Below are 26,547 nucleotides of genomic sequence, written 5' to 3'. Positions count from 1 at the left end.
CTCTCACGAAGAAACAAACTAATTTACTTATGGAAGGCTTGAGAGTGAGTACATTTTCATTTTTGGTTGCACTACTCCTTTAATTTAGGATAAAGTAATCTAACATAAAAAAAAATACACACTTCACCTTTAAATTTCGTGGCACCTGTAAAAGACAGACCATTGAGTTTGGTTGGGTGCAAACAATGCACTGTTATTTGATTAGCAGTGGTCATAAAGTGCTGCAGGGATGATTTTTGTAGTTCAACCCAGAAGTTGGATATCTCCATTGGCTTAATGTAATGTAGAAATAACCAACACAAGTGTATGATTTTTACACATTTTGTTCATCAAGATAACCTCACAAAGGAACACAACATCTGTAAATTCTAAATACAATCAGCAGAAATAAAAAGTTAATTGCAGGCTAAAAATGAACTGCAATGTTTGCATGACTTTAGCATCACCACCACTAAGCTTCTGAATGCTTTGCAAAAGGGTGAGTATAAACACAAGGCTATAAAAGCAAGGCTATTAAAGCAGTCTAGTGAGTAGATGAGTTTTTCTGTTCGGCGTGATGATGTTTAATGTTCCCGACAAACTCAAGACAGGGAAAAACTTAAAAAATAGAAATACAAAAAATGTTGTGTTCACCTCAGACCTTATCTCAGGTACTGTATTTAACCAAAACCCATTGACTTCAGGACGGTTGAACTGGAAGTGCAAAAAAAATCAATGGGTTTTGGGACTCATTCCAGCAGCACTCTATTCCATATGACATTCACATATTGTGATAATAGAAAAAACCTTCTTATATAAGTTGGCTTGCATGATTTTTCTTCTGTTTTTGTTCAGACATTGTTCCAAAACCTAGTGAGCTGATTACATAAACAGCATTTAAGGCATTACAGGCGGTTCCAAAGGGCAACGTGCTAGTGGCAAACTACAGAAATCAATTGTTAATCAAGTTTCCTGTGTGCTACACATTTGTAGCATTATTTGTATGACGCACACAGTTACTGTCTATTTAGAGGACCCCAAATCAGTCACTAAGGGCTAATTTCAGTTAGGATGCTGCCTCAGAAGATAGCTGTCTGTGTAGGCGTTAGAAAAGAAATGCAGCTCATTAGTTTTAGAACAGTGCCTGAGTTCAATATTGTTTCTGGTTTTCACTCAACGGCCCTACAGCTTGACTTCTCCGAAGAATCATTCCTACAACGGTTGTAAAGAGCGTCAAAAGTGAACATCATTAAGGTAAGTTCACAGTTTTTGTTGTCAGGTCCAATTTTAGATCAGTCTGGTGAATAAGCGCAAGAAAAACATTCGACTTTCAGAGAAAAACTGAGCTAGTTGAAAGTGATTTGGCAGTTCAAGTATACAGTGTTATGATTAGTTGTGATAAAACAAGGCAAAGTATACTGTATATGATCACAATCAAAGAGAAAGCATCTATGTACTATGATATAATTGTTTTTGAAACAGTTGAATCAGTCCAATCGAAAGGAAATGAAGTCACTATTCAAACAAGCTGAATCATTAAAAGAGTCATTTTACTGTCCTCACATTCTACAATCAAAACCCTTCAACATTTGTAAGGAATAATTCACCTAAAAATTACAAATCTGTCAATTATTTATTTAATAAATACAAATAAATGAGGGTGAATAAACAATGACAGACTCTTCCTTTTTCACCTGAACTATTCCTTACTGAACGCACACATTTGCGCTATCTGAATATATATTCCTTATAAAAAGGCATTGCACAAGCTCAAACACTCCAGTGATTTCCAAAGATAAATCCAACTCGTCTTTAAAACATTCTGTTAGCATATTCATCGGAAAAATACATTCTCGTAATCACAGTAAAGTAAAAAATAGAATGCGCTTAGACATAAAGCTTTCCTTTTAGTTTCTACTGCAATACCAAAAAAAAGAGAGAGAGAGAGAAACAGACATAAAACATATTGGTACATTATATCCTGGACTATAAAACAAAGGTGCATCTCCGAGCCTTTAAGTAAGGCCATCTACTACATAACAAATCATTTATTCAAGTTATAAATATTGACTAACAAAATAAAAAAAGACACATCAAATTGCAATCCTTAACTCTTTGTTGTGATATATTTCGATAGACATTTTCAGGAAAGTCTAAGGCCGGTGGCTGAAATCAGACCTCATTACAGACCTCCGCAAATGAAGTCCCATGTTAGTCCCATAGAAACCTCAAGACTTCATGGTGCAGATGGGCACTACGATGACCAGTATCACAGTGCAGGCGGCCGCAACGATCAACGCACCGATTTTACAAGCCTTGGCTCTGCGAAACTCCGCCTCCTTGCGCTTGAGCAGCGAATCGTAGCCCGGTGTGTAGATATCCTCCATCCAGTACTCCAGATTGTTGGGGTTGAGTGACTCCTGGACCTGCAGGGGAACAGAAAAAGGTGAGAGGTCCTGCGAAAAAAAAGCGTATGTGCAGAGCAGATAGTGACTTTGCTGTGAAATGAAGGCTGAGGAAGATGAATGGAGCTCTCATCCAATCGGCTCGCTTAACTGCAGATAGATTACTGAAGCCAAACATTCTGTCGAGATGGAATTTTTCATCAAATTGCCATTTTAATTGAATACAAGGTGAGCCAGTGAGTACATACAACTGTAAAATAAAATATAAAGTTTCAAGCAGAGAGACACAGACAGTTGGAAAAATATAAACAATATGAATATGATTAAACAATATGAGAGACAGAATGCCAGAACGAACGAAAGAACAATAAATAGAACAAATGATAGACAGACAGACAGAGAGAAACCAAACGAATAGATGTTCAAAAGACGACAGAATGACAGAGAGAATGATAGATAGAACAAGCCACATACATAGAACAACTGTACAATAGATAGAACAAACGGCAGAATGAATGATGGATAGAATGAATGATGGAATGAACAAATGAATGATAGATAGAGTATTGCTCTATAGAACAACAGAATGATAGATCAAATGACTGAAAGAATAAACAGAAGATAGATCAAACAAACAACAGATACTGCAGTATGAACGACTGAACAATAGATAGAACGACACAATGAGAGATAGAACGACTGAACGATAGAATGAACAAACAAACGAACAACCGAAAAACAGATAGAACGAATGGATGATAAATAGAACAAACAAAATGATAGATAGGACGACAGTTTTATAGATAGTTAGATAGATACAGACAATCAACAATTACCAGACAGACAGACAGAAAGACGGACGGACGGACGGACAGATAGATAGATAGATAGAGTTATATATTGATAGATATATACAGGATGTTCGTAAATCAAATCCATGCACCAGCCAGTCTGAAGCAAGCTAACCAACCAACTCTTTCACAGAACATCTTTCAACATTAAGACCATTAGGATAAAGAGAGGCACAACATGACCATCACATGTAAATCTATGATAGTAATCACAATCACAAAGCTCTTTGGATTGACATCCCCCCACCTAGAAGAATATAACCAGACTGAGATTCATTTAAGGGGAACTTTTAACCTCTGGTCTCCACAGAACCTCCATGTCAAATAATGGCACATAAACTGTCTTTTACAGATGTCGATGCACTAAAATTAATTTAAAAAGACTTATAAATGAATATCAGTCCATTGCTTGACTCCATATCATATATGTAACCCACACATTTGACTATCATGTTTCTAATCACTTATTGTGCATGTATTTTAATAACTATCGAATAGCTTAAGGATTCATATTCAAGTTTAGTATGTGTGTGTTTGAATCTTCTAGCTTAAAACATTTCTGACCATCAATTATTTGTCAAATGTATCATATTCTTGTTAGGAATCATGTCCAAAATTAGACCCTGTAAGAGCGGGAAAATTGGGACCACATGCTTGATAAGATAACATATGATTTATGATACCCCCGAGCCAAGACAATATCTAATTGGTCAAGACAACATTTGAGGTGTGGCCAAAAGGCCAGTTTTAATACTCAGGACACCATCAGATTTAGTGCCCACCTAAAACTACAACAAGCCCACAACTCTGCATTGTCAGCCAATGCCCAACCCCAAGCTTGACCCAAGATGTCACTTCAATGACTAAGTGATTGATGGTTGTAAACGTCTATGCAATTTCACGTCTTGCTGTAAACTTGGGATTCCACATTTTCATTCTCTTTAACTCAGTCTTCCCAAACTTTCGATCTTCCTGCAACTTGTGTGAATGTGTGAGTGTGTATGTTTATGTGTTAGATTAGTTTATATGTCTTAGATTTATCTAATAAAGCCTTATTCATATTGAAAGGAGAAGTATCTTGTGTTTTGTGCTTACAAGTTAATGTCTTAAACTGCCGATCTTGTTACTGTGCTAATTGATAGTGTTTTCACTATACTTTGGATATTGATATCCATTGCAGGGTTGATGTTATACGGCTTGTTCAATGAATCGCTGGCCATCTCAGTGATCAGCCATAAAACAGCGATTCTGTCCAAATTCCCTTTAAAATCTTATATGAATCCTTTTGAGCTAAATTGACCTGTTTCCCTTACAAAACAAATAAATGCGACACCACCTTGAACAGCTGTGACAATACTGCCATTTTCAGTGCCTCTTATGACTGTCCTCCAGGCATTTTTGCAGCCAAAGTTTGTTAAATTTTGCCATTTGTCACATCTGGATTGGTTCTGAAGATAAGATGGCATTAATTTCATCAATAACTGGCAGAAAGATGCAGTCACCAATGGCAGTTTCCTCTGTATAACTGCATGCACACTGAAGGCATTAACCATCTCTGTCTCTAATAAGCTCAGAGTAATCTTATATCAATACCAGCAGTGAGCAAGAAATATAATCCGTTTTTCATGTGGAAAAAAAACGACATAATTCCATGAAGGAAAACAGCAATCGTTGTAGTTGTAGAGGTGACAAAGTTTATTGTCTTATTGTCGACTATGAATGTATAATTGCAACTTGATCATTTACTTAAAAGCATTACAGTTACTACGTATTTGGTTTTGGAGGAGCAGTTCATCCAAAAATGAACATTTGCTGACATCTTACACTCCCTCGGGTCATCCAAGATGTAGATGAGATTGTTTCTTCATCAGAACAGATTTGGAAAAATCTTGTCTGAATCAGGAGAGAAATATGCACAGATCAAGTACTGTTTACAAGCCATAACAGTCCAAAACAGTTGGAGATAACAACAGGAGAGGAAGTATTATGCATTATGGATCAACAGCGACAGATTGAAGTAAAAAATGTCTTAATGATTCATTTGTTTCTTACAAACATGCAGTTTTCTGATGACACCCATTTACTGCAGTGGATTGATTGGTGAGCAAGAGACATAATGCTACATTTCTCCAAATCTGATCTGAAGAAGAAACTAAACCATCTACGTCTTTGGATGGTCTGAGAGAGAGTACAATTTTTTTTTTTTTTTTTTTTTTGCACAATTAACAAAAGCCTTATTCAAACAAAACAAACATTACACAGATCATCATTAAAGCTATCATTTAATCTTAATGATTAATTAAATTATCATTGTCTATTTTCTTACAACACAATGCATGATCTAGAGTCTAATTGATTCATAACAGAGTTGACCAGTCAAAAAAACTAGTTATTTTGCAAATAATGCATATTAAGAAATGAATCCTCAACAGTACCGAACTCTCCTGTGAGAAACCTGAGATTAACTATCTTAAATCTCACTTTCTGTATAGGCCAACAGAACTTTTACTAAATCATTCAATGGGCCGTTCGCACAGGACATGTTCTTATGTTCAGTCCGCACTGTTTTTTTAATCGACTTATACTTGTGAACACACACTTGTCAGCCTTTTCTGGAGTGTCTGGCTTCCCACACAGCTCAAAAGAGTTGACTACTTGACACACAAATGTAAAAAAGTTAAATAAATAAATAAATAAATACCTGTAATATTAATGTTGTTTAATAATTAATGTTCATATATTTTTTTATATATCAAACAATAATAATAATAATGTATATTTTATAATATTATATAAAAAATAATTAGAATAATTCATAAATGTTTTTTTAATGCCTGCAACAATATCTAAAGTGGCATGCATCTGCAAAAAAAAAAAAAAAAAAAAAAAGTAATAATAATAATAATAATTAATTAAAATAAATTAATTAAAATAAAAAGTTAAATAATTTTATGTAAATCATTTTAATTGCCCATAGTTTTCATACAATTGCATCCTTGCTGCAGAAATTCAGAAAACTATCCAGCCTCATCTTGTTCAGGGTTTGAAAGTGCTGTGTTGGGTCACTTAGAAACACTGGTATGGGGCATTGCTCAAGCTGCGTTCTGTCTTTTTGACATTTTCTGTCTTTTTTTCTGCTCTTCTCATGCTGTGGTTGAGTAAGCAGGCCTTCAGAAAACCTACAAGCCCTTGCAAATTGGCAAAATGAGAGATGCTCCCCTGCTTCTAGCCACATTTCCATGCACTGGAGTGAACAGGTAACACAGATGTGATGCAAAGATGTAGGGCACACTTTAAAATTCAGCTGCAGAGGTTGCACAAGCCATCGAAGTAGTCAGCAATTTCTTTTTCTGATCCATATTTTACTTCAGCACGAAAACAGCTAGTTTTAAAGCCATCAGTTGCTTTTGTCCATTCAAAGCCAATATCCCTCTGGAGAGAGTCAATAAAATACAGCATATACTATGTTATTATAAGAGAGGCTTGCTGAGTGCTGTCTCCTACTAAAGCCTTTTTATTGTGTGCCGTCCTCTATCGATAGCACGCGGTTATGTCTGAAGATAGCTAACATAGATAAAATCATCTGAAACAAACAACTGTAAGCCTTCATCTAAAACAAGTGCACAACAGACAGTTTTCAAGCCTGCATGAATATAAATTGATTTATTTTTATTTTTTTTAGTTGGTAACACCAACTATTGTAATATGTTCTTTTATATATCATCATGGCATGCATCTCATACTCTCCTAAGTCGTATTGATTGGTTTCCTTGAATAATTGTTATTATTGAGGATGCATATTGCAATACCAAAATCCATTCACATGTGCTTAAAAAAGGTTAAATACATTTTTGTAAAAAGTAACCTCTAAGACTGATTCAGTCCACTTCAGTAAATCAATTGTTCAGTTTTGTTAGTTAGTGAACAATTGAGTGATTCTTTAGTGACATTTAACAAAATCTCTCTAATTTTAGTAAAGCCATATGTACACCAAAAGTGCTATAAATGGTGTTTTTGATATGTATATATCCAGTGCTTTAAGTGGCCCAAAAGAGGTGCCGGTACTCTGTTATAGGCAATTTTTTTTCTTTTCTTTTCTGTTTTTTTTTTTTTTTTTTGATGATTCCCCTCATCCCCTGAGGTAACAACCGCTATACTGAAGGGGTTTTATATACAGCAGTCAACAGGCAACCTTAATAATAAATCCTTTTATTCGTTTCTGGATTTGCTGAGCTAGAAAGAACTAATGAACATAAATGAAATGTGCAAAAGGATTTTGAAAAAATACGCTTAGAAAGAGCTACTGCATTAGGCTACTGCATTCAAACTGCCGAGCTGACTCAAACGATTCACGCTCCGAACTCCCAAACTGACTCAAATGATTCGCGAACCAGCTTTGAACTCACGAACTGACTCAAATGATTCGCGAACCCGCTACGAACTCCCGAACTGACTCAAATGATTCGCGATCCCGCTACGAACTCCCGCACTGACTCAAATGATTCGCGATCCCGCTACGAACTCCCGCACTGACTCAAATGATTCGCGATCCCGCTACGAACTCCCGAACTGACTCAAATGATTCGCGATCCCGCTACGAACTCTTGAATTGATTCAATGATCCGCGAAGCCGCTCCGAACTCCCGAACTGATTCAAATGAATTGCGATCCCCAAACTGACTCAAATGATTCGCGATCCCACTCCAAACTCCCGAACCTACTCAAATGATTTGCGATCCCCAAACTGACTCAAATGATCCGCGATCCCGCTCCGAACTCCCAAACTGACTCAAATGATTCGCCATCGCCAAACTGACTCAAATGATCCGCGATCCCGCTCCGAACTCCCAAACTGGTTCAAATGATTCACGCTTCATACTCCGAACTAGGAAGAATTAGGGCCGTTTCATAGTCAACGCGAGAAACGCGAAACGCGGCCGAAGCGTAACGATGCCTAGCCTCGTCACACGTCATCAGATGTCATTTGTCTAAATATATATATATATATATGATATATATAAATATATATAACTGACTGATTCAATCCAATTAATGAACAAACTGTTTATTCTGGTTTGTGAATAAATCATTCTACTGATTAAATGAAATAATTAAATTCAAAAGAATGAGTCGCTGATGAATCAGAATCTAATTCTGGCCTACATTTTTTCTCACTGAACATCCAGTTCCTCTCAAAAATATGTTAGATTTCAGAAATTAATTTGGCTCAGTTTTGTAGTCTGCACACAACAGAAAAAAAAAAAAAACAATAGAGCATTTTAATCCTCTCTCATCCTCATGAGAAATCAATATCAATGAAAAGTTCCCCAGTGTTGTTCCTTTATAATCTACACATAACCACAAAAAAACGTACTAATTAAAACTTAGAAATTGCATGCTTTTCAAAATGTCTCAAAATTCATCCACATGCAATGACCTAATTTCCATATGAAATGCTTCTCAGTTAAATGAGTCAGTGAGTCACTGACCCAAGAACCTCTCGGATTGATTCAATCCAAAATTGTAAAACAAATCATTCAAACTGAATCAACAGATTCAAAATAAAGTCATATTCCATCCAACATGTATTCTCAATAAACACGCAGTTTCACCCAGAAATACGTCTGGTTCCAGAAGCAAATTTCGCTGCAAAAGGCATTTGATATTGGCACTGAAATGAAGCCAAGCACCTGCAGTAATTGCACTGAGTCAATGACTGTCAACAATGAGTGATTTTAATAAGGATCATTAATATTTCACAGCACACAAGGTCACCTACTGCACTGACGACCTTTAAGCCACACCGCCAGCATGTGGCAGAGAAGCACTGATTGCATGAGGATCGATGCCGTCATTCCCATGAGCCTCGGCTTTTGAAGCTAATCCCACACACAGCAAAGCCTCCAAGAACAGTGAAAATCAACAAGACTGGCAAGGTTGCAATCACAGCGAGGTCGCCTCTCACCTGCAGGTCCAATGCGCTGAGCTTGTTCTTGTCTCCTGAGTTGTGTTTGTACTCTTCGATGGTCCAGGAGGGCTGGGAGCGCTTGCCGTCGGGGAGGCCGGTCAGACGCAGGTCCGTGTAGAGAGGGCTGCCCTTCACGTGAGTCTTGACGGCGGGAGGGAAGTGGTGTGGGCTGAACACCTGCTCCACCAGGTAGGAGTCCTTGGGCGGCTTTGAGGAGCGGTGGGCCTGGTGGGCTTCATACTGCCGATCTGTCTGTAGGGGACAAATGGGAATCATTTCATTCTTATGCTAAACATAAAAGAAGATATTGTAACCAAATGGTTTATAGTCCCAAAATTGAATTAAGTATTTTTTTCAATACTATGGAAATCAGTGGGGATTATCAACTGTTTAGTAAAAAATATTCTTTAAAATATATTCTTTATGTTCAACAGAAGACAGAATCTCATAAAGGTTTGGATAAACGTGAGGCTGAGTAAATGACTACAATTTTCATTTTTAGTGAAGTATCCCTTTAAGAGGTAGGACTTTTTTATGTTTGTGTAATAATTATCTTATGTTCACCATTTATTTGATAAAAAATAACATTTTGAAATATTATTGCAATTAAAAATAACTGTTTTCCATCTGAATATATTTTAAACTGTAATTTATTTCTGTGATGCAAACACTGAATACCAGGGTGTGATGCAAACACACCGCATCAGCTACAAGTCTCAGCAATATATATATATATATACACATACAGTACGTTTGTGCAAGCAGGAATGACTGTGGTCTTGTCTGCGGAGCATGAAATGAGTCTTTGTCTCAGTCCTTAAACTATTATAAAGAATAACATCTGAGTCAGGAGCTTTTTTGTGTCCAGAGGGACACCGGAGTACTGCAGCTTGTAAAAGTGATTTGATTATCATGAACTGGGCCATTCTACAAAACAAGCATCATTAGGGAGAAAAAAAATAAAAACTTGAAAAATTAAAATGAGCAGCTGATGCAGCTTGTATTAAGTGTATACTTTTTTTCTAAACATGATATACAAACATTTAGTAACTTTGTGTGTTCTTCATTTATTATTATTATTTTTTTCAAAAGGATGTTATATTTAGCTTGTTTCCATTTGTTATATTAGTAAATAGGCACAGTATAAAACATAGAAAAACCCTGTAAACATCAGATTTCCCTTTATAAAGTAATTTACTATCCCATAAATAATATATATATATTACAGTCATCCTTTCAAGAAATCTTTGTCAACCTGTACCATGATCTTATGATTCAAAAGTGGATATTTGTTGAGCTATCAGTATTAAAATATTGAGCTATAATGAATATATTTACAGAATAAATTTCAGAAATGCAATGCTACTTTGTACTCATAAAGTTATATTTTTGTGAACACGTATCTTTAACAATTCACTCGTTCAACTCATAATACACAATTTACAAATTTTCATTTACAAAATAAGACTCTTATGTCAAATGCTGAGCACAATGTATGGTTGCACATTTCTGATTGGACTATTTTGAGACTTTTTTTGCATTTTGTAGTTTCACAACCTTCATACAAAAAATGTCAATGGACATTATGTGTTCACCATACAGTATATGCATCCATAGAATTTATATCAGTGGTTTTTGCATCAGGTCCCAGACGTCACATTGGACATGCCCAAAAATACCTGCAGACCAACACTGATGTATAATTATATAATTACCTGCAGGTGATTTTGTGCCAAAATCCCACAGGGTTTGCCTGGAAAAGACAAGTTTTCTCTTCCATTTTAAAACTACCAGGACAGACTGTGACCTATTTTCTGGCTGCTACCCACCAGTTAGAAACTATATTATCTATACATATAATTGCAATATTAGTTTTGTCTCTCTGTCTCTGTTCATTTTGTAAACAAATGCAAAAATAAAACCACCCACGTTCTTCTTGTTCTCTCTCTCTCTCTCCTGGCTAAAATGTAAGGTAAGGTGTTGCTCTGTCTGGCCTGAGCTAAGGTGAAAATGAAAAAAAGCCACAGGAGTGAGAGCTGAAGAGTGTAATGTTGATCCACCTCCTGTTTTCCAGCAGGGAAAGACTAATCAAACAACCACAGATGCAAATGAGGAATGGCCAACTGAGAGAAGGAGAAATGTTGTCTTTATGATATTTATTCGAGGTACATGTTATTTCTCGCCAAGAAACAGCAGCAGTGATATAATGTGTGCTGCAGGTCAGACTCAATGTCATACTGATGACAGTGACTCACTGAAGACTCATATTTCATCATCTAACCATATTGTAGCATAACCAACACATTTACAAGTTCTAAAACCATGTTTTGTGGCATTGCAGTAAATTCATTAAGTGTAAATCTCACTGAGACACAATCATTAGTGTTGCTGCTAAGAACATGAGCTATGAAACATTGGCATGTAACTGTTTGTGTAAAAGCATGATGTGCTGCTGCTTTTTATTCAAGTTTAAGTACTAAAATTACAAACAAATAAATAAATAACACAATCTACAAAGCACATAACTAACACTGAAACTAAAATGAAAACTTAAAATATAAAAATTACAGTTATAAAATCTACATACTTAAATGGTATATAAACATTACTAAAATAAATTAATTGAAGTTGAAGTACTATACTTAAAATAAATATAAAGCTTTAAAAGAAACAAATAAACATAAGTAAACAGTAAACATAAAAGCACACAAAAAACTAATATTACAATGAAAAGTAAAACTATGAAAATCAAAGGATAATTCAAAATATTAGTAAATAATATAATAGTACATAAATAATAAGAATTAATAAGTTGATGTTAAAGTACTACAACTGGAAAATAATTTAAAACTAAATGTAAATATTTAAAAACAAAGTACTAAACAACAAAAGCACATAAAATAACAAACTAAAATAAGTTCAAATTAATATTTAAACTAAAATATAACAAAATCTAATTCAAAATATGATAAAAATTACAAATATAATGTTAAAATATCATAAAACTAAATTGAAATATTAAAAAACTAAGTACTAATCATAACAAAAACACGTACTTAATTTAGTAACTAAAGGTCCTAAAACTTTCACTAAAATAAGAAATGAAAGCTAAAATTAAATAAAATAAATAAATAAAAATACAAAAAATAATAGTATACAAATAATATTAATAAATAAGTTGATGTTAAAGTACTACAACTGGAAAATAATTTAAAACTAAATATAAATATTTTTTTACAAAGTACTAAACAACAAAACACATAAAATAACAAACTAAAATAAGTTCAAATTAATATTTAAACTAAAAATATAACAAAATCTAATTCAAAATATGATAAAAATTACAAATATAATGTTAAAATATCATAAAACTAAATTGAAATATTCAATAACAAAAACATGTACTTAATTTAGTAACTAAAGGTCCTAAAACTTTCACTAAAGCTAAAATTAAATTAAATAAATAAATAAAAATATTACAAAAATAATAGTATACAAAAAATATGAATACACTGTGCAGAACACCTCAGGCAACTAATTATCAAAACACTGGCAATCAACCACAACAACCAGTTGTTGCGCTAAGACACACATTTCACTTCTTTAACCACACATTTGCTAAAAACATAATCCTTAAAGCTGCAGTAGGGAACTTTTGACGCTCTAGCGGTTAATAAACAGAACTGCTTGCGTCTTGCGGAAGAACATCGTAGCCGGAACTACTTCTCTCTGTTTATGTCTATGAAGAATCACAAAGGTACTGGGTTACTCCGCCGCGGTACCCCCGAAGCAATCTAAAATAGTCAGAATATAAACACTTATTATAGGTGCACCCTAGTGATTCAGGACAAGCTAAAAACACGGTTTGGAAAATGGATTCATGGTGTACTCGCTTATTATGTTCATTTTTCTACATTTTGAACACAAACAAAGTTACGGACCGCAGTTCTGATTGGTTGTTTCTTACCGGGAGCGGATGACTTTCTGCAAATGGCAATAGGAGCACTGGGAGGAGCCAGAGGAGCTTGATTTTTTTCACAGATTATCTGTCTCATAACCTACTGTCAGGAAATAATGACAGGTTCAATAAATATGTAAAAAATATTTTTTTACAAAAGTTCCCTACAGCACCTTTAAATTCGTCATCTAAATCTATCTGCCTATTCAGGGCACTTTTCTTTAATTAGAACATACTCTATCCAGCACAGTTTGAAGTTGAATGGGCACACACAGTCTTAATTAAAACCTCACTGAAGATAGATTTAACGTGTGCTTTTAGTTTGACCACTGCTGACATGAGCTTATCGCTTGGCTAGCTGGCACTTTTGTTTGGGCTTGAAGAAAAAGGTTTGCATTGCCCTCTATCAAGGGCACTTTACGAGAAGGAAGGGATGTTGTGCTAAGTTCTCTCGTATCTTCTGGCTTCATTGGCTGCGCTCGCTCTCGTAAACAAGTCGTGCTAAAAGGCTGGAGTAACAACTTTGTGTGAATTAGAGACAGGATGCATACAGTACGACCCAGAAAAAAACATTTACCAAAACATTCAGAGCTGAATAGGTATTTGGCAGATTTTGTTTGCTGTTTGCTTCGAACCCCATTGACAGCGCTGATTTAAATCCATGAAAGCAATACTTTTAAATGAATGATGAAGCAAAGAAAAGCTTTTAAAGCACAGGTGTTAAGAAACAGAAATGCAGTTCCTCTGTTATTGGTCAGACAGAGAGATAGCTCCACCACAAACTCAAGCCATTGGTCAGTGGGTCTGTGTTACTGTCAGCTGTTCGGGAAGCTCAAACTAACTGATCAATGCTTGATAGTGGAACAAAACACAATATGCTTAGTTTTCAGGTAAAATAGCAACTCTTCATATTAAACTCATACTACACATCTCTCCTTTAAATTAGGTTGACCTCAAAAGACACAGAACAAGCCAAAGAACAAGGCTGTTGTGTGTTCTCATTAATGTGAATGAGGTTTGATTAGACACCAGTTCCCTGTGCGACCATTCACTAAAATAAACTACAGCTTGGATCTTCCCAGAGCGCAGAGACACTTGGCACTCGCGAGTTCCCCCAAAAAGATCAGAAGGGACGATACAGGAACTGGCAGGCGTCTAACCTGGGCGATGAGCCAAGAAGACGAGAGACAAAGGAGGAAAACTGAGAAAACATGAAAATATTCCCAAGGCTAGAGAAGGGAAAGTGTTGCAGGGAAGAGCGGGAAGAGCGAGAAGAGGAGAAGAGCGAGGGAAGAGCGAGAAGAGGAGAAGAGCGAGGGAAGAGCGAGAAGAGGAGAAGAGAAGAGAAGAGAAGAGAAGAGAAGAGAAAGCAAAAGAAGAAACAGAATAACAGAAAAAACTCCAAAATAGATTTAAAAAAAATAATAGAATAGAATAGAATAGAATAGAATAGAATAGAATAGAATAGAATAGAATGAACACAACAAAAGTAGAACAGAGGAGAATGTCACATAACAGAACAAAATAACTGGCAAAGAAAATAACAGAAGTACACAAAACAACAATTAAAACAAACATTAAGCATGAGATAAAATAAATAGCACAAATCAGAACCAACCAATAAAAAAAAAAAAAACAAGATAATCATAACAGAGCAGATTAAATGGCACAGAACAGAACCATAACATAATATAACAAAATACAGTAGCCCAAAACAGAAAAATAAAACAGAACAAGATAGAACCTTAACATGACATAATACACAACAAGAGGAAATAAATAAAACTAACATATACCATACCATAATATAATCGTTTACATAGCCTTCTCAATGCTGCAGAGATAGATGTGTCAACATACTAACTCCAGAGCTGGTAAATACTTTACAGGGCCAATTTGCCGTGAAATCCCTGTTCCTCTAGGGGGATTGAATTTAAATTATTTGTCTTATTCTCTGTTGTGCCCTGAACTCAGTCTGTGCCCACAGTTAGATGAAGGGTAGAATAGGTAAATTGTGTGTTAATTGCACCACAAGAGACCATAGCTGTACTATTAGAGATATGATATTAAATCTAGCTTGCATCCAAAACAACATGCCTGCATGTATTTTAGGAAGTGATGGAGGGTAATTGTGCATAACCACCTAGGGGTGTAAACCAATGCAAAACCATGCAAGGGTGAGGGAGAAATCCGACATCTTCTCAGCCTGGCGCATCAACATCAAGGTGACTAACATTCCTAGTGTAGTCGCAACTGATTTGCTTAAAACCAGGTAAGTGGGTGCTAGACATAATAATGTTTACCCCTTACCAATAGTGTGTTTGTTTATTCGATTGACTGTGTTGGATTTTGTCTTTGCACAGCAACCAAGATTTTAAAACTCAATTACTATTGCCAAAAAACACCTCACAAAAGAAAAAACAAAGTGCAAGTTTTGGTTATTTGTAATCCGTATTACGCACCCATGGCAATAGTTCAATCATTAAACAGTGTGACAAAACATTGTAAAAACACTTTAAGTGCCTTAATATATTTCATATAAAAATATCAAATTCAGTAATCTCTATATAAATGATGCATTGTTTAAAAAGACAAGCAAATGAGGCTGGAATATGAACACAGTCCGCTTTATGGTTCAGTGTTTTCCTTATAATGGTTTCTTATGGGAAACAATTTAACGTGAAACTTTGCACATTGCGTTTATATTCTGGTTTCATCTGCTTGCCTGCACAAAATAATGTGTTTACTGAATTTTGCCTTTTAATATCTGCATTTTACTACATTATTAAATGCAAACTGCTTAAAAGTAACTGGCGGTCATTGGAGCAAAGCTTTGTTTTGCTCTCCAGGTGGGTGTTCCTATGAGTGTGTGACGTCACGTGAAAACAATTAATTGTGGGCACTAAACCTTGATTTTACTATTACAACAAGGTACAGACTGATCCGTGTCTCACTAACCTAACAAATATGCATTTCAAGTCAAGTCATTTTAAGGCACTGTCCACAATCCATGCTTTTTCAAAGCACATTCTTCCGAATATCCATTTGTTTTGTAATTTCGTAATTTAATGTAGTATCAGTTCTGAGCTCATTTCAAATCAACGTGGGCATGAGTCATCTCAGTCAGTTGATTGATGAAGTAGGACTTCTGTCTATTTTGGATATAAACTGATGACTCTTGTGATCTAATTAGTCGGTTTTGCCAATCAGTCATTAAAAAAAAGAGACGCACCAATCGAGTGATTCAGTCAATAAGATAGCAATGCAATGAAGAACCTTAGGGTACAACGCTCTCAACAGCAAATTCAACATGCAGTAAGGACAAAATAGTTCAGTATAGTGGTTTGTTACCTCTCTGGGTTTCCTGTGTCTGTCCTTGCCTTCACTATGCCGGTCTCTTTCTTTCCTTTCCTCCCCTGTGTGACTGGAGTAAGAAACAGTCCTCCAGTCTCGAGGCGAGTTGGTGATACTGGCCACTTTGGACTCAGTGGCACTGTTCTCTTCGTTTAGCGACCTGGATGACCTGCGAGTGAGCATGGTCTTCTTTAATGCTTTAACCCTGAGGCTTTCACTCCCATCAGCCTCCGAGCAGCACCATTCTGGACTTTTTTCCACCTTCATGTTGTGTCCAGTGGTGTGACACTGGAAAACGTGAGGCGAGAGGTTCGCGTCAGTCTTAATCTGTTCCACGTGACCATTATCACTTGATTTCCCATTGGCCTCCGGTTCTTGAATCTTTTCATCCAGTCTAGTGAGCTTCGAGAGGACTTGAGAGATCTCCCCTCGCACCCCTGAAAGAGATTCAAGCTTCTTCTCAATCTCGCCAATCCTGAGTACCAGTTTGCAGACGCTATCTTTGAGCTCATCATCTGAGTTCTCCAGTGACTGGAAGAGGCGGTCGAGCTTGATGGTGGTTTTGCCCAGCTTGACAGTGTTGCGTTCAGGTGAGCTGTCCCCATCTGATTTCGTCACCTGAGACAGTGAGCCGTTGCTGTTGTAGCACGATGACTGCACAACTCCAAGAGAGTCACACACGCTCATGTCATCCAGAAAGCGAAAGATGTCACTGATATCGTCGCTGACAATCTCAGAGTCCTCTTCTGAGTGTTTGAAGGGCGGCCTCTCTCCATATTTGTTGTGGCCGGCGTAATCTTTCGCTTTCCTTGTTTCGGATTGTTCTGTCTGGGTCCCAACACTCATGCCATTGTCCACATTGCTCGACTGAAATGATGGACAGTTGACACTCTTGTCCTTGTACCTTTTCCCAACCTCCCTTTTCTCAACAGTGGCTCCGCAAGCCACTGAAGTCAACTCTTTTGTTTTGGTTCCATTGAACTTCTTTGGGAAACCTGAGGGAGAAGCAGTGGGCTTGTCCTTTGCACACTGAAATTGCTGGCCATTTTCCATGACACTGACATTATGACGGTGATTGTCCTTTACCACTTTGCTGTTCAAAAACGACCTCTCAAAGTCAGGACCTTCTTCGGTATTGAGACTCAAGCTCTTGACAGGCCAGGCTGGCTGTTTTCCATGCTTGCTAGAAGTCCTCCTGCTGCTCACGCACTCGGAGACCGTTGTAGGTCCAAAGTACGTGGATGCTTGCAAGTCGTCCAGGCTCTCATGCTTCACCCGTGCTTTGTTCTGAATTGGTGAACTCATGGGTTCAAAGTAAGGGTTGCTGTACGGCAGCTCGAAACTGTGATTGAAGAAAGTGGGAGGCTTGTTCAGCTCCCTCCTGTGATGGTACTCGCCACCAGCTTTGGGTTTCGCTCTGCACTCCATAGTGATCACGTTGGGTGAAAAGGCAACAAGGTTGTGGAAATCCTCTTTGAAGATATTCCGCTTTTGCACGCAAGAGTGCACGGTGAAAGGCTCTCTGCTAGACATGAAAACATCCTTGATCCCTGGGTTGGCATGGAGAGATTCCTGGTCAGTTGTTGACTCGCTGTCGATGTCCATGGGGAAGTAAGTGCTCTGCATCTCGCACGGCGGAGGACTGACGGTGGGGTACTGTGGCAGATGCTGCAGTTTATCCAGTGATGCTGCCCTACATTTCAGATTGTTGGTGACTCCCAAGCGGAAGTTGGGTTCTGAGGTTGGTATAAACTGCTGGCAGTTATTGCAGTCAGATTTTGGGCAGGGTGACTTCCGAGAGACATGATGTCCCCTGGTGTCCAAGAGGTTGTACACCCTGTCATTATCGTTGAATTTATACACATCTGTGTCAGATGGACAGGACTCAAAAGACTGGTTCTTGTGAAACTTGGGTCTCGGACCCATCGGCAGCTTGTCTTTGGCCATACCTCCATTCATCTGGATGAGATTAAACATGGTGACAATGTCCGCCGCCACCATGAGCTTCTTGGACTGTTGGTCCTCCACCGAACATCTCATTTTGTCTTTGAACAAGGTTGCGGGGAAAGCTGGATCCAAGCATGCTGTGTAGAACAGCAGACTCCTCAATTTAGCCAAATGGACCAAATCAAACCGGGCACACAGGGACTTACAAAGGTCTTGGTACGAAACAGTACTGTACTTAGTATCCAATTCCTCCAAAATCCTCACAAGGAAGAGGGAATACTCTGGCAGGGCATCCATTGCTGTTTTGAGTCTTGATTTTGTGAGGAAAGGACAGCCTGTAGGGGACAGATGAATGATTAGTGACTGAAGAAATGTGAGCCATCTGCCAAACTACCATAAAAATCATATCAAGATGCACGACTGTAACCATCATACACATACTCAGAATATTAATTGATCAATATGTTGTTTTCAATGACTTCTGCAATGGGCTCCAAATGTCCAAAAAAATGTATTTTATTTATTTGTTTTAAGAAAATTAAGATAAAGATATGTAATGGCATAAAATCAATATGAAATACTTAAGATATTGCACCATTTATACATATATCACATTAATTATGTGACTCACTTAAGCAAAGGATCAGATTTTAAGCTTTAGTTAAAGCACAAGATGCTCTCTAAAACTCAAATCATGCTGGATAATTTAGATCTTATTCAGTCTATGCCAGCTTAAGTTACTGTCACTAAACTGTCTTTTGAAACTATTCTGAGAAATTCTGAAATAATGCACATGCACTGCTTACTTATACCTAAATAATACAAATTATAGTGCTTGTAATTAAAAAGCATTATTTCAATAATAGCTCAGACAGCTGATCTGGGAGAATTTCATGAGAAATATTTGAGTTCATATTGAGATGTACTGACTTTGGTATCATTAACAAATCTGAGTACAGTTTCAGATATTGTTGAGATCTCTTCTGAAACTCTATAGAAGACACACGCAATTACAAAAAAATATAAATATATATATATTTTTTTTTTAACATGGTAAAGCAAAAGTCTCCATTTGACTTCCCTGCTGTGGATGAGAAATATGAAAATATGAAATATGAAATAAATCACATATAATATTTCTTACCTATGGGTTTGGACTGCACTGTTCATTTGGTCCCTCCGATCTTAAATATAAAAGAAAGGAAACTGATAATCATTTGCAATGAAATCTTATAAGAAAGCTGAACTACTGAAATAAGAAACAATTGTTCTACACAAGCAACTAGTGCGGTTTTAGTTGCATAAGAGGACTGCAAATCAATTTGCACTGCATTAGAAAAAAAATCAATTAGGGTTAAAAAAAAAAAAAAAATATATATATATATATATATATATATATATATATATATATATATATATATATATATATATATATATATAATAATAATAAACAGCACAAATGAGCACATTCACAATCACGAGACTGTGCTGAAAAGGCTGACTGAAAATCATCCAATATTTGAAAATACAAAAATTGTCAGATCCATAATAAATCATAAACAACGGATAAAGAACACACACCTATTTTGCGGTCCCATCTGCTGTCCTCTGGATCGACAGCGGAAAAACTGGGCAGCAGTGCATTATTAATCCACAGACATTTCTTAGCAGTTGCTCGACACAGCATCAGCACCATAAATCCCCGCTTCCCCCTGACCACTGGGAATGCTATGGAATGGCCTCTCTTCATCTGTATCCCGTCCGGATCGCAGGGGAGTTTGGTGAGGGAGCTGCTCTCTCTCCATCTGGTCGAGCTCAGAGAGCTCAACTCGTCTTTGTTTCCACCTAGAATTACGTAAATTCACCTTAAGACCATCGCGAGCGCGTGGAGACAAATTGAGGAATGGGCAAACGGGAATTTAGTCACATTCTGCATTTAATAGAAGGCGCTGCGTGACGCGTCAGTGGCTCAGACATGCGGGAGTCGCAGATCGCAAACACTGCATTAAGATACAGCTCGACTCTCTAGCGCTCTTCTAACACACCTCTGTCTGCATCTTCAGATGAATGCGTGTTTAGATGGAAAACAAAACTAATGCAAAATGATCAAGTTGAAAAACGAATCTCCGGAGCCTCTTGTTGCCCGATAAAAAGGAGGAGAACGGGTTACTTGTCAGTTCATTTAAACACACTGTATGGGGTAAGTTGTCACAGAAATTAGCCATTACATAGCCCTAAAAAATTATGACACAGAAAAAAAGAAAAAAAGGATATTAAATGTGTGTGTGTGTGTGTGTACGTGTATCTGTATTTTATATATATATATATATATATATATATATATATATATATGTGTGTGTGTGTGTGTGTGTGTGTGTGTGTGTGTGTGTGTGTGTGTGTAGGTGTATCTGTATTTTATATATATATATATATGTGTGTGTGTGTGTGTGTGTGTGTGTGTGTGTGTGTGTGTGTGTGTGTGTATGAAGAGTTCAGGTGCAAAAGCCTCTAAGTGCCATCTGAAATTTTCATCTAAAATTAGGATTTTTATCAGGCTCCTATATTTATGTTCAGTTATTTCATTTTAATCGCCTGGAAAAGGACCTGCACATTGCCATTAAAGTAAAATGACTCAACCTTGACAAAAATCCTAATTTTATGGCACTTAGAGGCTTTTGCATCTGAACTCTTCATATATATACTACTTTGAAAATATATGTAATTTATGTGTTATGTGTGTGCGTGTGTATTTATAAATTACATATATTTTCAAAGTAGATATTTAGATAGATTTTAAATAGCGGAACACATTTGCTATTAAATAGCCAAGTATAAAAATACAACATGCAGTAATTACTGATTATGGGGGCTATTCTTTAGATTCTCGATAAATAAATTAAAATTACTATACAAAAACAAAACTGGATTTGCACAACATGTAGGCCTACATACAGTGTAAATGACAATGCATCATATATTCATATTCTAAATTATCCATACACCACTGACCTTGCCTATATGGTCTACGCAGTTTTGATTTACTATTCTTCCATAACACATAACACAGTTTGATTCATGGTAACCACTGATACTTGGCCATAAAACAGACAATGCAGCTGCTAAATTATTGTAAGGTGGTGTCTCTAAGGCAACATGAATTCATAAACAGATGCCATGCATATAATGCATAACAGTTTTCTGATAATAGCATTAATATGGTAATCCAGTGCCCTGGGCTGAAATGTTTTCATTAGATTGTTGGTTGACACTTGCATGAACCTTCAGGGAACTCTGGCCGTTGGTTTATGTTTGCACCACTAACATCAGTGACAGACACAACTCAAGTCAATATCATTGCTCCTGACAAATCAATATTGTATTACTGTTCACTCAGCTTTGCCAGACTCTTGTTAGCATTCAGCTGGTTTGGCTTAGGTCTTACAGAAGCTTATATACTGTAGATCTTGCTTTTTGCAGCCTGTCACAAAACTCAAAACTCACCCGAAACTCACTGGTCACACAGAGACACAGTGTTACACTTTACAAGATTAAATAATACAATACAAATAAGCAAGATTTAACATGGTTTTGAGGACACACAGAAAGCGCTGCTTTCATTTGGACTGAATGTCTGAAAGTTTAAACAGGCCTTAAGAAGCTCAGCTTCAACAACCCTCTGGTTTCTGTCCGATATTCTTAATTTTCCAGCCGACTAAACAGTGTTAACAGAGGCCCGACTCAATGGATGTTACCTCACTCCAAGGATCCACGCGTGAAGCACTGAGCTTTTGAAACTCTGAACCAGTTTAATTGGATCTGCTAAAAATCAGGGACAGTAGGGGGCCGTCTCCTCCTTTTCCGGCTGGAATCAGCATTGCATAATCAAACTTAGACACTTACAGATGAAAGAAACATATTCTGTGAATATTCCTTCTCTTTTTTCGCAATTGAAACATCTTCACTCATTCATATGCACACTTTAATTGCTTCTAATGCATCAAAATATTGGATCAAATATTAAGCAAACTAATGATGCAAAGCATTCTAATTCACAAATGTGATGATGTATAACACGTTTTCCTAATCAAAATATTTCAAACAAGTCTATTTCTTGGAAATATTGTTTTAATACATAATCAGTTTATAGGTTTTTCCTAAATATAACTTTTCGTCCTATTAGTCTCATGCAATAATAATAATAAACATTAACTTCACAAAAGTACATTAACAATACATCAGTGATACTAACACAACACTGCCTTGAAGTAACAAAAGCCAAAGCTTCATCCTCCTCCTCCAGGAAGAGACATCAGCAGTTTGATCAAATGACAGAAATCAGAATGATTGAAAAAAGGGTAAAAAAAAAAAATCAGGATTCATAACACCCGTTTTTTAGCATCCAAGATTTGCACTCATATTTCATGTGATGTTTTTACCGTTATGGTTACATATTGTAATTCTTCCATTATTAATACATTAGTGTCCGTGTGGGGGAAAGGGCAGAAGCTCCTTCAGTATTATGTTACATACAGTATATATCTCTATGTGAGATTATACACCACAGGCTGAGCAATGCATGCGCGCACACACACACACACACACACACACACACACACACGCACACACACAGAACACAAGTGCACAAACTAATCAGCGGTGACCTTGAATTTCCATTTATTCTGCCTCCTGCATGCTGCCACGTCTGTCACAAACTAGTATATACTGTGCTTACTTTAGTGGTCATATATGTTTAGAAAAAAATGTTCTTAATGTGCATCCAAACTGAAATTATAGCTAATAAGAGACTGATCTGAAACAACAAGCATCCCCTCCAACGTCCAACTAAATTAAAAATTAAATTAAATTAATCTTTTTTTATCACAGTACAAAAATACAAAAGTACAATATGAAATTGTTGAAACTGTTTTTTGGCTTGTTGGAACAACTTTAGGGGAAATATTATTACTTCATCATGTGTTTATATGTAGTTTGTAAATAATTCAAATTTTTTAGCATTCACGGTCAGGTAAAAACTGGATAAAATGCAATTGCTTTTGTAAATCGTGGAGTAATAATATGACCTACTTAAAAAGATGGAAGTTACTTAAAATCCCAAAAGATTATGTGACAGTTTTGATGCAGAAAATCAGCAATCAGCATGATTTTATTTTTCTTTTCAAAGCAGAAATTTTTTAAATATCTATATAGGCGGGGGAATTAGCAGGACTTGTTTTCTCTCATATCTCAAGAATCAGCCAAAGTAAATGTGATTGCCAAATTGTGATCAAACCTAGCGCTTAGCCAATGGTTGTGTTGTGAATCAATGCGGGAGTACTAATGTTTGGAAAATCTCATGTTTTGTTTTGCATTAGAGCTCAGGTGCTTTAGTGGCTCATTGAAATGCACTTTTAATCGGTTATGATTTGCCACTAGTGAAGTAATTGAAATGTCAAGCACTAAAGGCATCAGCATACGGGAACACTCAGGTAATCAGCTGAATTTAGGAGCTTTTCATTTGAAATGCTTGAAGGCTGCATGAATGAGCCGCACACAGTCTGATAGATAGAGCTGTGAAGCTTTCAGGTAGAAGAGAAGACGTTTCCTTCAACCTTCTGAGTCATTTCAATGTCGATGTTTCCTCTAAATTAGCAAAGAATTGAAAAGCTCATAAACCTGCTACTTACCCTTTCGATACTGTTGATGCTTTAAGTTTAGGGGTTCTATGTGACACTTAAACATAGCTATTCAAATTTATTTTTAATATAAATGTTTGCAACATTTTTTTAATTCCTAAAGCTGTGCATGCATAAGTACTTTCGTTTGCTGTTTATATTGTACAGTTCAGCAAAAATGCATGTGCAAACATTACTTTTTCAAACCTGTGAATACTAATGAGATCAGGCAGTTTAGAGCTTCTTATAAGAATTCATTGCATTCTTTACTGAGATTTCAGAAAATTCTTCAAGAGCTAAAATCCAACCAATCTGAGATTAACCACATTTTTCCTGAAAAAAAAACCCCTAGAAACTGAATTTAACATTGTATTAAACACTTGTAAAATTGAGCAAATATGAAATCTTTAAGGTAAAATATAAATACTTGGTTTTATTCTAAGTGGGAAAGGAAAGAGCAGAAAAGAAAGGATAAAAGATGCTATTAATCTTTCTTAATGATATGCAAAGAGATAACAAGGTCAAGTGATGTATTGACCACCAAAAAAAAATGCAATTGCACACACACTTCACTTCAAAATGATCCTTGTGCTCAACATGAAAAGCAGATCACAATCCATTTTACTGCAACCTTGTGTATTTTCAAATGAACTCAAAAGGATATTTAAAGAGACTTGATTTTATCCATCTGGTATTGAGCATTAAGCTGTACAAAGTGGTTGATTGATATCACTGGGATGGAGTCATCCCCCCAAACAACTTAATGTTGATTAAAATGACCTTTTAATATTTATTACCCTTGTGCATTGGAAAAACTCTTCAGAGATTCTGTAAAAGCACATATTCTGACCTAGAATGGGACTTAGGTCTCAGAGGCGAGAATATCCCATCCAAACCATGAGAACACCAGGGAAAGCAGAGTAAATTAAGCAACAAAATAGCTTTACAACATGTATACTTTCTCGGCCTGTAGTCAATCTGATACGACCCTGAGTCACTGCACTGATTACAGCAGAACAGATAAAAGCCCTCTCTGTCTGCCTCCTCGGAGTTTAGCACACTTGTCTTCTCATTAGCCCTGATGAGCAATTTCAGCAGTTCTACGGTTGGATCAGTTAGTGCCTCACACACCTGAAGTCACTTATGATTAAGAAAAGACTTTCATTCGTATATATATGCTGAGTCCCAATTCGCATACTATCCGTCCTAAATGAAAAGAGTATTCCAAAGATACCCGGATGGTCTACTATTTCCGGTTAGAATTCGAAGTGCAGATCAATCATAGCCAGTAAAAGAAATGGACACAGCGACCCCATTGGAACTCAATTGAGACAAGTGAAGCCCGTTTTTAGCGTTTTTTAGCACTTCCGTTTCTGACGCGCAGACTCAAACGAAGCTTGATGACGTCAGCAACCTGTCTGGCAGATGTAAATCTTCTAGTAGCTGTGCGTGCAAACTGCCATCGTTAATCTTGCAGAGACGGCGAGCTTGTTCTTTGTCGTGAGTGAGCAGGAGTAAGTATTCTGATTCATTATTTTGGATAGTATTTTAAAATGTAACGACAGTACGCCATATTAAGTTAATTGCCTGTGAGCTTCTCCTCCTGTCTGTACGGTAATGCGACAGAGAGACGAGAGGTTATGACGCAATTGTTAGCCTATTTTTTACAAAAACTGTTTATACGGGGCCATAATGTAACATAGAAGGTAATGGAGCCCTTTATACATTGTCGTGTATCTTTAGAAATAAATAATGGACAAACGGAGTCTTTAAACGCCTCAGATGTAAAGTTATTCGCTGTCTAAGTGACGCCAAAATGAATGGGAGTCAATGGGAATGCTAACGCAAGTGAAGTTCTGCTACAAGATGGCAGCCCCCACCCGACTTCAACTTCCGGTCGAGTTCCTTGCCGCCTGAGATCATTGCACACTCTAAGTGCTAATATTGCCCACAACCCATTGCATGCGGGAGGAAGGAGCTTTGCGATGGCTTTGTGGTGATGTAAACATTGCAGCCGGATGCAGCAGCGGAGATGCGCCCTCAGCTTTTAAGTGTAAGAATTCAAATGTTTAACCCTAATTAAAGTTATATTTTATTTCGTTACACAGATTGCACATGAACGTCAGAACCAGCCGCCTCACAAACGACCTGCGTTTGGTTCTATGACGACGCCGCCCTGCTTCTTCACTCCTCAACTTGGTAGAAGAACACACTGTAAAATGTATTGTGAAAAAAAACGATGAGAAAAAAAGATGGGAATAGTAAATAAAATTTTATTGGATATAAAGAATGAATGAAACGTTAACAGCTGTGGTGTGCGTAACTAGGCAACCACGTTGTCGTTCACGTTGCATGACGTCATCAAAGTATGTCCCAGAGCGTGCAAACTCTTTTGCTAAACACTCAAAAGTAT

At 36.8% G+C, this 26,547-nt stretch overlaps 1 protein-coding gene across 1 annotated transcript; it reads right to left on the bottom strand.

Annotated features, from left to right (window-relative positions):
* LOC113052005 (major intrinsically disordered Notch2-binding receptor 1-like) lies at nucleotides 1-20,572 on the bottom strand. The gene is made up of 5 exons (XM_026216243.1): nucleotides 20,044-20,572; nucleotides 19,607-19,646; nucleotides 16,513-18,797; nucleotides 9,201-9,455; nucleotides 1-2,405 (listed from the first exon to the last, which is right to left on the bottom strand). Exons 3-5 carry the CDS (start codon nucleotides 18,757-18,759, stop codon nucleotides 2,208-2,210), a joined length of 2,700 nt encoding a protein of 899 aa, XP_026072028.1. The 5' UTR covers nucleotides 18,760-18,797; nucleotides 19,607-19,646; nucleotides 20,044-20,572; the 3' UTR covers nucleotides 1-2,207.
* Nucleotides 20,573-26,547: the final 5,975 nt, after the last annotated feature.

This window comes from Carassius auratus, chromosome 32 (genome assembly GCF_003368295.1).
Source record: "Carassius auratus strain Wakin chromosome 32, ASM336829v1, whole genome shotgun sequence".
In the NCBI taxonomy this organism is placed as follows: domain Eukaryota; kingdom Metazoa; phylum Chordata; class Actinopteri; order Cypriniformes; family Cyprinidae; genus Carassius; species Carassius auratus.
Note: the sequence above shows the minus strand (reverse complement) of the source record. Positions and strands in the feature narration are given on the sequence as shown.

Excerpts from the sequence above, each read along its gene's own strand:
- LOC113052005 (XM_026216243.1), bottom strand. The coding sequence starts at position 18,759 with ATGGATGCCCTGCCAGAGTATTCCCTCTTCCTTGTGAGGATTTTGGAG. Across the intron at positions 9,456-16,512 it reads GACACAGGAAACCCAGAGAG|ACAGATCGGCAGTATGAAGC; the intron begins GTAACAAACCAC and ends TGTCCCCTACAG. Across the intron at positions 2,406-9,200 it reads TCAGCGCATTGGACCTGCAG|GTCCAGGAGTCACTCAACCC; the intron begins GTGAGAGGCGAC and ends GTTCCCCTGCAG.